Genomic DNA, 12,547 nt, shown 5'->3' on the forward strand with positions numbered 1-12,547 from the left:
TTCACTGGGTCAGGTCACGGTGTCTCGCCAAGCAAGAGGTCACACGTAATGCCCGAGTGATGTAATGCTACCCTAACCAGACTACTTCCACAGCACAGAATGTTGTCTAAAAAAAAAGTTATTTACACGCACAAAGTGCACAAAAGACCTGGAAACGTTACTGAGGTGCTCGTGGGAACATCACTTATCTGTCAAATGTAGTTTAAACGCTGTTTCTGCAGCGAAATGGCAAGATGCGCGTAGAAAATATTATGGGAAAGGCTAACCAAAGACTGCGGTCTATTGGCAGGACACGTAGAAAATGTAACAGGTCTACTAAGGAGACTGCCTACACTACCCTTGTCGTCCTCTTTTTAGAACACCGCTGCGCAGTGTGGGATCCTAACCAGATAGGAGTGGCGGAGTACATCGAAAAAATTCAAAGAAGGGCAGCACGTTTTGTATTACCGCGAAAGAGGGAAGAGAGTGTCACTGAAATGATACAGGATTTGTGATGGACATTATAAAATCAAAGGCGTTTTTCGTTCCGGAGGAATCTTCTCACGAAATTTCAATCACCAACTATCTCTTCCGAATGCGAAAATATTTCGTTGACGCCGACCTACATGGGAAGAAGCGATCACCATGATAAGGGAAATCAGAGCTCGTACGGAAAGATATAATGTTCGTTCTTTCCGCGCGCTATACGAGACTGGAATGATAGAGAACTGTGAAGGTGGTTCGACGAACCCTCTGAGAGGCACTTAAATGTGATTTGCAGAGTATCCATGTAGATGTAAATACCATGTTTCTTATAATTATTTCAATAATACCATCCGACTATTAGACTGATATCAAGAATAAATGGTGCGATCAAAAAGTGGTGACACTGTAGTGAAAGGGGCACTTCGTTTGTGGTAAACGTTAGCTCCTCCTCTGTTTTATCGTTATGCTGTTCACTCAAAAAAAAAAAAAAAAAAAAAAAAAAAAAAAAAAAAAAAAAAAAAAAAAAAAAAAAAAAAAAAAGGCAACAGCACAGGTATGCTTTCGCTTGATTTATAAATTGCTCGACATTAATCTCGCAGTCCCTAATGCAGCGAACAACGGCACTGTAAGGAAGAAACTATTCGAACACCCTTACGTAATGCGGAACTGACCCGCCGTATAACAGGAGGCGGGGACTATTTCGTTGCAAGTAGAGAAGCGTAACTTCGAACGCGGATCAGTCATTGGATGTCACTTCGGCAACAAGTCTATCAGTGACTCTTCAATCCTTCTAAACCTGCTCCAAGGCGACTGCTGGTGACATGAATGCGAAGTGTACACGTGGAGGCACGTACGCGGCTAAACAGGACCAGGCATTATATGAAGAGACGGTCAGGGACCGTCGACCATTAAGGATGGTGGTAGTAAAAAATCCATATGAAATCAGCGGAAGGAATACTCGTGAGTTACAAAGTGCTACCAGCGGTCCGATTAGTACAATGACTGTGCATGGGAAGTTAACAAGAATGGGATACAATGGTCGAGCAGCATAAGCCACACATTTCTACTGTCAGTGCTAAGCGACGCGCGAGGTGGTCCAGAAAACAATGCCGCTGGACAGTGGTTGGATTAGAAACGTGTGATTTGGAGTGTTGGATCACGCTATACCCTGTGGCAAACCGATGGAAGGGTTTGGGTTTGGCGAATGCCTGGAGAATGTTACCTGACACCCTGTGTTATGTCAGCAGTGGAGCATGTTACGGTAAAGGGGCGTTTTTCGTGGTTAGAGTGTAGTCTCATAGTTGCGCTTAAGAGAACGCTAAATGCGGAAGGATATGAACACATTTGAAGCACTGTATACTTGCGTACAGTAGAGGCATAATTAAGATACGATGTTTGTATCAGCATCACAATATACCTTGTCATAAGGCGACATGTGCGAGGCAATGGTTTGTCGGCACTAACATTCCTCAAATGGAATGGCCTGTGCAGAGACCCGACCTGAACCCAATGGAACACTTTGGAAATGTGTTAGAACGTCGACTTCGCTCCAGACCCACATCACTACCTTCTCTGGTTTTGGGTCTTGAGGAAGGCTGTGCTGCCGTTACTCCACAGGTATTCAGATACCTCACTGAATGCGTCGCCAGCAGAATTCAGGGTGTCACAGTGGTGAATGGGGGACACACCGCATATAATGTCCACTAATAGCTGTCCGGATATCTTAGCTCATTTAGTGTATGTCAGTGCAATCATAGGGGTTCTGGCGAAAGTACAGAAAGTGCTCACCCCCCATTCCCACAGGATTACACTAACGCCATACCATTCTCAGCTGCCGGCCGTTGTGGGCGAGTGGTTCTAGGCGCTTCAGTGCGGAACCGTGCAACTGCTATGATCGCAGGTTCGAATCCTGCCTCGGGCATGGATGTGTGTGATGTCCTTAGGTTAGTTAGGTTTAAGTAGTTCTACGTTCTAGGGGACTGATCACCTCAGATATTAAGTCCCATAGTGCTCAGAGCCATTTGAACCATTCTCAGCTCAACAAAACTTTGCCCACACATCGTCTTTAACAGCCAACCGCCCCACTCCCTCTCAATTCAAAAGCACGACCCCCCCCCCCCCCCCACACACACACACACGCACTACATTACACCATTACTCGACCTTACTATTCCCACTTGAATGAAAAAGTTAATTCAAAAAAATATTTTTGTATGATATACATTAGCGAAGTAAAATATAATCTAAACAATGTGTTTCTGATTTATGCATACTTGAAACAGCTGCCATTACATGTAACAAATGCTGCACACTACACAAGTTACATTTTAATAACCTACAAAACCAGACTGTTTCTTATGAGAATCTATATTTAACTAGTAAGACAATTTTCTTTCATTCAGAATCATCATCATTTTCTTTGGGCCTTTGTCCCGCTTCAAAGCGGGATCGACCAAGATACTATGGATGTGGCGATATTAGTATCAGAGGATGGCCACACGCCCTTCCTGTCACCACCCTGTCACCCCCCACCCCCAGGCTGAAGTAGTGTACCCCAGCTGTCTGCGTCTAGTGTAAGCCATGAAATAGTGTGAACGTTTCCAAATGTCTGCGAGTCGTGTAACTGAGGCAAGACGTGAAGACCAGCCCAGTATTCACATAGGTAGATGAGGAAAACCGCCTAAAACCCACATACAGGTTGGCCAGCACACCAGCCCTGTCGTTAGTCCGCTGGGCGGATTCGATCCGGGGCTGGCGCGCCTACTCGGGTCCAGGTAGCAGCGAATTAGCGCCCTCGGCTAACCTGGCGGGATTCGTACTTTCAGAATAGAAAATATTATTAAAAATTAATTTACTGAGATACTGAATAATGAAACAATATCTAATACTATATTGCAAGACTAAACAAGAACGCATTGATAATTTCAGAGAAGTGTATTTGCTTGTGTATCCACGAAAAATATCTACTGCTAATGAAATATTGTGCTTCGTGATGTACATTCTTGTCTTACTTAACCAATCATACAGTGCAGGCTTTCGCATTTAGTATTTACGTCCTTGGTGTACTTTGTTTTATGAGCGTTACGCCTTAGTCCAAATTACATTTCTGTGCCTATGCCTAATGGTGGAGACATCGTCAGAGGCTATAAAAGTTTCAAACTTCAATATCCTCAGGAAGTAGAACCGTTAATATGTATCCGTGCAATGGTCGGCACATGACATCATGACAGCATATGTGAGACTGCGGAGTCGCGCCAACCCGTATTCTTATGTGGTATCAACACGCAAAATACAGACAGGACAATGGCAAGCACAGAGCAGAACGGCATCGGCAGGATAAAATTCAATAAATCTCTTTTAACAGTCGAATTTTAATGGTTCAGTTACCTCTGAAAAATCTCTACGAAGCTTTAATTGGATTTCTTGTAGTTACATTAGTTTTCTGAACACCCTTCAACGTGTCTGTCACGTGTCTTGTACCGATTCTCTGAGAAATGGTACATCTTTGTAGATATCTGCAGTAATTTCCTTGTCTTCTGTCGATATGAAGTCTTCATGCACCCAAAATCTTCGCAAATCCATGCAACGTATGTAATGGGCCATTTTTTTCTCCATTGCTTGTCGTGAGTGCCTTAGAATATTTACCACCAACTTATTCCTTCCACTGATGACGGATTCATTGTATTTTCCTAAGCAGCTTGCCCTACATAATTATTTTTAATTTTGTGCTTCGTTTGTGTACTCAGTTTTCAATGTCCTTCCATACAGTCAGATCTGAAGTACTCCTAGTTTCGCAGTATTTCAGTCTTACCAGTACTTTCTTCTTCTATGTCAGCCTGCTCCACAAGTCCTACCTATTATCTTTTACGGGGAGAAGGGAGTGAGACACGAATGTAACCTATTCCCGATGTTATTCAATCTGTACATTGAAAAGCAAAGAAGGAAATAAAATAAAAAGTTGGGCAGGGATTAAATTCAGGGAGAAGAAATAAAAACTTTGAGGTTTGCTGATGACTTTGTAATTCTGTGAGAGACCGCAAAGGGCTTGGAAGAGCAGTTGAACGGAATGGACAGTGGCTTGAAAGGAGGATATAAGATGAACATCAACAAAAGAAAAACGAGGATATTGGAATGTAGTGGAATTACATCAGATTATGCTAAGGCGATCAGATTAGGAAACGAGGCACTTAAAGCAGCAGATGCGTTTTGTTATTTGGCAGCAAAATAATTGATAATGGCTGAAGTAGAGAGGATATAAAATAGAGACCGGCAATGTCCAGAAAAGCTTTTCTGAAGAAGTGATCTTTGTTAACATCGAGTATAGATTTAAGTGTCAGGAAATATTTTCTGAAAGTATTTGTATGGAGTGCAGCCTTGTATGAAAGTGTAACATAAACTATAAGCAGTTAAAAGGACCTGACGAAATCGAAATAATTAAGCAAATTAAGACTTAGAAACAGTAAAGTATCCGGAGAAGATGGTGTAACTGCTGAATTACTAAAATCAGCTGGCCCTAACACTATAAAAGAGATTACTCAACTAATAGGACATATCTGGCAAACAGAGAAAATAGCTGAGAGCTGAAAAACTGCCCTAATTCATCCATTACATAAAAAAGGTGGCAGAACCGATGTTAATAATTACAGAGGAATCTCTTTCTCCCTGTCACATACAAAATTATCTCGCAATATTTAATTGATCGAGCCCAAGAACAGTTTGAACCTAAAATTGCTGAATACCAAGCAGACTTTAGACCAAACAGATACTGTCCAGAATAGATTCTTAATTTAAAACTAATCCTTAGCCACCAAAGGATTTCTGGTAACAATATTATATGCACATTTGTCTGTTTTAAAAAAGCCTGAGACTCAATTGATCGTGAATCTCTTTTCCAAATTGTAAAGGAACAAGGGGTAGAATATAAATCTCTAACACCGATTAAGGAAAAGTTAACTCACACTAGCTCTAAAGTTAAATTCATGGGAGAAATTTCTGAACCATTTGATATAAGGACTAGTGTTACACAAGGAGATTGACTGTTTAACTGTTTTTTGGACAAGGTAATTACAGAATGGCGCGAACAAAAGTCGAGTTAAAATATAGATCAGTCATTCAAGTTAGGTACAAGCAATATTAGGGTAGAGTGCCTCGCCTTTGCAGACGATATGGCGGTTTTAACTAGCGATATTACCACAGTTCAAAAAAAAAAATAATAAATCTGAAATTCTTAAAGAAGTTGCAGAAAAAGTAGGGCTACAAATATCATTCGAAAAAAACGGAATATACACTCCTGGAAATTGAAATAAGAACACCGTGAATTCATTGTCCCAGGAAGGGGAAACTTTATTGACACATTCCTGGGGTCAGATACATCACATGATCACACTGACAGAACCACAGGCACATAGACACAGGCAACAGAGCATGCACAATGTCGGCACTAGTACAGTGTATATCCACCTTTCGCAGCAATGCAGGCTGCTATTCTCCCATGGAGACGATCGTAGAGATGCTGGATGTAGTCCTGTGGAACGGCTTGCCATGCCATTTCCACCTGGCGCCCCAGTTGGACCAGCGTTCGTGCTGGACGTGCAGACCGCGTGAGACGACGCTTCATCCAGTCCCAAACATGCTCAATGGGGGACAGATCTGGAGATCTTGCTGGCCAGGGTAGATGACTTACACCTTCTAGAGCACGTTGGGTGGCACGGGATACATGCGGACGTGCATTGTCCTGTTGGAACAGCAAGTTCCCTTGCCGGTCTAGGAATGGTAGAACGATGGGTTCGATGACGGTTTGGATGTACCGTGCACTATTCAGTGTCCCCTCGACGATCACCAGTGGTGTACGGCCAGTGTAGGAGATCGCTCCCCACACCATGATGCCGGGTGTTGGCCCTGTGTGCCTCGGTCGTATGCAGTCCTGATTGTGGCGCTCACCTGCACGGCGCCAAACACGCATACGACCATCATTGGCACCAAGGCAGAAGCGACTCTCATCGCTGAAGACGACACGTCTCCATTCGTCCCTCCATTCACGCCTGTCGCGACACCACTGGAGGCGGGCTGCACGATGTTGGGGCGTGAGCGGAAGACGGCCTAACGGTGTGCGGGACCGTAGCCCAGCTTCATGGAGACGGTTGCGAATGGTCCTCGCCGATACCCCAGGAGCAACAGTGTCCCTAATTTGCTGGGAAGTGGCGGTGCGGTCCCCTACGGCACTGCGTAGGATCCTACGGTCTTGGCGTGCATCCGTGCGTCGCTGCGGTCCGGTCCCAGGTCGACGGGCACGTGCACCTTCCGCCGACCACTGGCGACAACATCGATGTACTGTGGAGACCTCACGCCCCACGTGTTGAGCAATTCGGCGGTACGTCCATCCGGCCTCCCGCATGCCCACTATACGCCCTCGCTCAAAGTCCGTCAACTGCACATACGGCTCACGTCCACGCTGTCGCGGCATGCTACCAGACTGCGATGGAGCTCCGTATGCCACGGCAAACTGGCTGACACTGACGGCGGCGGTGCACAAATGCTGCGCAGCTAGCGCCATTCGACGGCCAACACCGCGGTTCCTGGTGTGTCCGCTGTGCCGTGCGTGTGATCATTGCTTGTACAGCCCTCTCGCAGTGTCCGGAGCAAGTATGGTGGGTCTGACACACCGGTGTCAATGTGTTCTTTTTTCCATTTCCAGGAGTGTATGACGCGCAACAAACAAGCACCAGAGTTATTGAACACGAAATATGGAGAAATAAAACCATACAAGAAAACGGACCGGGAAAAGCAGCAAACGAAGATCGCTGTTAAAAAATGGCAACCGCATTCTGATTCACACAAAATATTTATAGTAAAAAATCACTTTCTAAATTCACTAAACTTAGGCATTACAGCACTGTAATCAAACCTGAATGGCTTTATGGAGCAGAACCTTTAATTTTAAATAGAAAGAGGGGCATCGAAAAAATTCAAAAGAAAGAAAGAAATAGCATTACGACAATATTAGGCCCAAAAATTACTGATTGAGGAACGTATTGGCGGAGAAGTAATAAGGAAAGAGAAGAATACATGGTGATGTGAGAAAACGAAGACTTGAATTTTATGGGCACATTAAAAGGATGGCATCCACTAGGTTGACAAAACAAATAGTAGAGTTTTACGAAAACAGAAGTAAGGCCAAAACTGAGCCAATTAAATGGATCGCTGGTATTAAGGAGGATCTTAAAGTTGCCGGTATAGCTCAGGGAGACATTAAGATAGTAAAACATTCAGACAAAAGATATTTGATTGGAAAGTTGGTCAGAGGGAAGTTAGAAAACGGACTGGAACACCATGGTCTGATGAAAGAAAGAGACTTCATTCTAAATGTATAAAATAAATCTGGACAGAAAGGAAGAACAACCAACAAAAGCGAGATCGATGGATTGTTGAACCCATACGTGAATAATAATAAACAGTTTAGACGACAAGGGAATAGAAGCTTTCGAAATGTGGTGCTGCAGAAGAATGCTGAAGATTAGATGAGTAGATCATAAATAATGAGGAGGTACTGAACAGAATTGGGAGCAAAGAAATTTGTGGCACAACCTGAATTCATTCTGAGGCATCAGGGGATCACCAGTTAAGTACTGGAGGAAAGTGTGTGTGTGTGTGTGGGGGGGGGGGATAAAAGTCGTAGAGGGAGAGCAAGAGATGAATACAGCAAGCAGATTCAAAAGCAGTAAGCAGATTCTGCAGTAGTTACTTGGAGATGAAGAGACTTGCACAGGAAAGCGTTGAGAGCTGAGTCAAACCCGTCTTCGGACTGAATACCACAACAACAACAACAACAACAAGATGACCTTCGGTGTGTTTAAGTAACTGCATCAAAAAAATTGATATGTGCTACTTTTCAGACGTAGCTTTACAGATCTCAATACAATATTACTCACCTGCTGTTGGTTGATCGTCGTCCCTTCAGCACTGGAGTAGTCATAGTGCCAGCAAGGCGGTGCATTGTAAGTGGCGAGCCATGCCGTGTACTTTTCCGGACAGAGCCCTTCCGACGGATCCCATACGGCACCGAAGTACGCCTCAGTTCCATGTCCGAGGCCTTTTGCTACACAGACCATCCACTTGCTATCACCGCGCACAATGTCCACATAGCCGGATGAGGCACCGATAATCATAAATCCTTGGTTGAATGATGAGGGGTTCTTGAAGCAGTCTGCTACCGTATCGGTGATGGTCGCGTTCAAGGGCCGCGTCCGGCACCAACGAACCATGCCGGACAGCTGCGGCAGGAGCTGCGGGCATGATGGTCGGCAGTGGTCGGCCGGCGTCCCTGCCGCTGCGGCCACAGTCACCGCCAGCAGGAACAGGCTGCAGCCTGACGCCATAGCAGGTCTTCCACCCACCTGCGGACGAGATTGGCGATAGTAGATTAATTCCTCATTTCGTCTTATTTATTATGGTTAAGCCATTTCTTTTGGTTGTGTTGCTAATCATTCAGTCCATGTTAGCTTTAGGTATCTTCATATACTGGGTGCATCACCTACATCTACATCTACATCTACGTACATACTCCGCAATCCACCATACGGTGCGTGGCGGAGGGTACCTCGTACCACAACTAGCATCTTCTCTCCCTGTTCCACGCCCAAACATAACGAGCGAAAAATGACTGCCTATATGCCTCTGTACGAGCCATAATCTCTCTTATCTTATCTTTGTGGTCTTTCCGCGAAATGTAAGTTGGCGGCAGTAAAATTGTACTGCAGTCAGCCTCAAATGCTGGTTCTCTAAATTTCCTCAGTAGCGATTCACGAAAATAACGCCTCCTTTCCTCTAGAGACTCCCACCAGAGTTCCTGAAACATTTCCGTAACACTCGCGTGACGATCAAACCTACCAGTAACATATCTAGCAGCCCGTCTGTGAACTGCTTCTATGTCCTTCCTCAATCCGACCTCTTAGGGATCCCAAACGCTCGAGCAGTACTCAAGAATAGGTCGTATTAGTGTTTCATAAGCGGTCTCCTTTAAGATGAACCACATCTTCCCAAAATTCTACCAATGAACCGAAGACGATTATCTGCCTTCCCCACAACTGTCATTACATGCTTGTCCCACTTCATCTCGCTCTGCAATGCTACGCCCAAATATTTAATCGACGTGACTGTGTCAAGCGCTACACTACTAATGGAGTATTCAAACATTACGGGATTCTTTTTCCCATTCATCTGCATTAATTTACATTTATCTATATTTAGTTAGCTGCCATTCTTTACACCAATCACAAATCCTGTCCAAGCCATCTTGTATCCTCCTACAGTCACTCAACGACGACACCTTCCCGTACACCACAGCATCATCAGCAAACAGCTGCACATTGCTATCCACCCTATCCAAAAGATCATTTATGTAGATAGAAAACAACAGCGGACCTACCACACTTCCCTGGGGCACTCCAGATGATACCCTCACCTCCAATGGACACTCATCATCCTGGAAAACGTACTGGGTTCTATTACTTCTATTACTAAACCTTGCAACGCATATATTGCGGAAATGGAAAGTGCTATTGGTGTGCGGTTTTCACAGAGTGTATTAGTAAACAGGGGCTCGTATTGTTAGCCAATCAAAAAATTGAAATAACATTTATAAAGTGTATTTTTTATGCATACATAAACATTTTTAAATGGAACAATCCCTATTGATATTAACAAATCGAAAGTAGGGTAAATTAAAATGTCAGTTGTGTTTGTTGCATGACTCTAGTTCAACTCGTTTACGAGATATCGTATTTTGAAAAATTTCCACACCTGCGCTTGTTTCTACCATTCAGCCTGCGTACTTGCTAGGTAAGATGTTTTTGTGGTGTCACCGCCAGACACCACACTTGCTAGGTGGTAGCCTTTAAATCGGCCGCGGTCCGCTAGTATACGTCGGACCCGCGTGTCGCCACTATCAGTGATTGCAGACCGGGCGCCGCCACACGGCAGGTCTAGAGAGACTTCCTAGCACTCGCCCCAGTTGTACAGCCGACTTTGCTAGCGATGGTTCACTGACAAATTACGCTCTCATTTGCCGAAATGATAGTTAGCATAGCCTTCAGCTACGTCATTTGCTACGACCTAGCAAGGCGCCATTATCATTTGCTATTTATCTTGTGATGCATGTACCGTCAGACCGATGTTCACCAATTATGGATTAAAGTTAAGTATTCCAGAAGCTACGTACTTTTTTTACCAGACTCAACTCCTTTAACTGTTCCAGACCTCACGCCAGCCTGCGTGAGCTTAAAAGCGTGCCTTTCGGCTTCCTCTCATAGTGGCTTGGCTGTCTTGCCAAGTCACAACAGTTTTTGTTTGCTTACAGTGTGCTTGTGTGTTCCTTGACTGCATTTCAACTTGCTGGTCAATTAGTGTGTGACAGTCCAAGCAGTAGGTCGTGAGTGGACGATAGGATTCACCAATGCAGAAAAATCCACCATGCTCATGGTGTATGAAGAGAGGATACGCAGAATGCAGTTCGTTCTTGTATGGCGCATGCGGCAAGATGTCCCAGTAGATAGGATACTCCTGATGTATCATGTATCTTGCTTAGTTATGAAGCCACATTTACCGTTCATGGCCAGGTAAACAACCAAAACATGCGCTATTGGTCTCTTGACGATCCACGTTGGCTTCGACAGGTGGAACATCAGCGTCCATGGAGTGAAAACGTGTGGTGTGGGATAGTGTATCATCAGGTCATAGGCCCATTTTTCATAGGCGGGACACTGAACGCGCACAAATATCGTAGCCTCCTAACAGAGCAGTTTCCACGGAAGCTAGAAGACGTTTTTCTGCAGACTAGGAGGAAACTGTGCCAGCAACATGACGGTTGTCCAACCTATAGTGTACGAAGCGCTACAGCATACCTTCACGAATTGTCTCCAAATCGCTGTACTGGGAGCAGAGTACCTGTCCTTAGCCGGCCCGTTTCCCGGATTTGCCGCCTGTAGACCTTCTTCTGTGAAAAAAGCTGAATGATGCCGTCTTCAAGGATATACCAAGTACACCAGACGATATGCAACGACGTGTTACTAGCTGCAGCCTCAAACGCTAGCACGTGTGCAGCCGTCGTTCTATGCCAGACTGGAAGCATGTATTGGCGCTGCCGGTGGTCATTTTAAACACATCCTGTGATGGTCAGTTGTCGCGTTGGTGGTCAGGATCTACATACTTGGTGGATGCACTTGTGTTGTTATTTTTCGTGGGTTACAACAGGTATTATACATGTATTATATATTTTCAAACACAATATCTCGGCCGGCCGAAGTGGCCGTGCGGTTAAAGGCGCTGCAGTCTGGAACCGCAGGATCGCTACGGTCGCAGGTTCGAATCCTGCCTCGGGCATGGATGTTTGTGATGTCCTTAGGTTAGTTAGGTTTAACTAGTTCTAAGCTCTAGGGGACTAATGACCTCAGCAGTTGAGTCCCACAGTGCTCAGAGCCATTTGAACCATTTGAGCCACAATATCTCGTAAACGAGTCTCGCTAGAGTCCTGCACCAAACAGCATTGGCATTCAATTTTACTCTATTTTTAGTTTGTTGTCAATTGGCATTGTTCCATTTGCACAGAAATGTACACTTGCTAAGTATATTGTGGTGTCACCTCCAGACACCACACTTGCTGGGTGGTAGCCTTTAAATCGGCCGCGGTCCGTTAGTATACATTGGACCTGCGTGTCGCCACTATCGGTGATTGCAGACCGAGCGCCGCCACACGGCAGGTCTAGTCTAGAGAGACTCCCTAGCATTCGCCCCAGTTGTACAGCCGACTTTTCTAGCGATGGTTCACTGTCTACATACGCTCTCATTTGCAGAGACGACAGTTTAGCATAGCCTTCAGCTACGTCATTTGCTACGACCTAGCAAGGCGCCATATTCAGTTACTATAATAACTTCAAGAATGTATTCTTAACAGATAATATTGTGAATCATGTAGCGTCAAGATCGACGTTCATCATTAATGGATTAAAGCTAAGTATGAAAGTAATTACGTCCGCTTTCTGAATTCTCATCCTTGTCATGTTCCAGACCTCAAGTCAGTATAGTTCTT

General features: G+C 44.7%; 1 protein-coding gene across 1 annotated transcript in view; it reads right to left on the reverse strand.

Moving 5' to 3' along the window:
• LOC126456875 (uncharacterized) overlaps nucleotides 1–12,547 on the reverse strand; it is a 249,809-nt gene that overhangs the window by 190,807 nt on the left and 46,455 nt on the right. Inside the window, exon 2 of the mRNA XM_050092695.1 lies at nucleotides 8,394–8,858. Coding sequence (XP_049948652.1) covers nucleotides 8,394–8,840 — 447 coding nt within the window. The 5' untranslated portion in view covers nucleotides 8,841–8,858. The remainder of the gene's footprint in view (nucleotides 1–8,393; nucleotides 8,859–12,547) is intronic.

The sequence above is a fragment of the Schistocerca serialis genome, chromosome 2, assembly GCF_023864345.2.
Source record: "Schistocerca serialis cubense isolate TAMUIC-IGC-003099 chromosome 2, iqSchSeri2.2, whole genome shotgun sequence".
Taxonomy (NCBI): Eukaryota; Metazoa; Arthropoda; class Insecta; order Orthoptera; family Acrididae; genus Schistocerca; species Schistocerca serialis.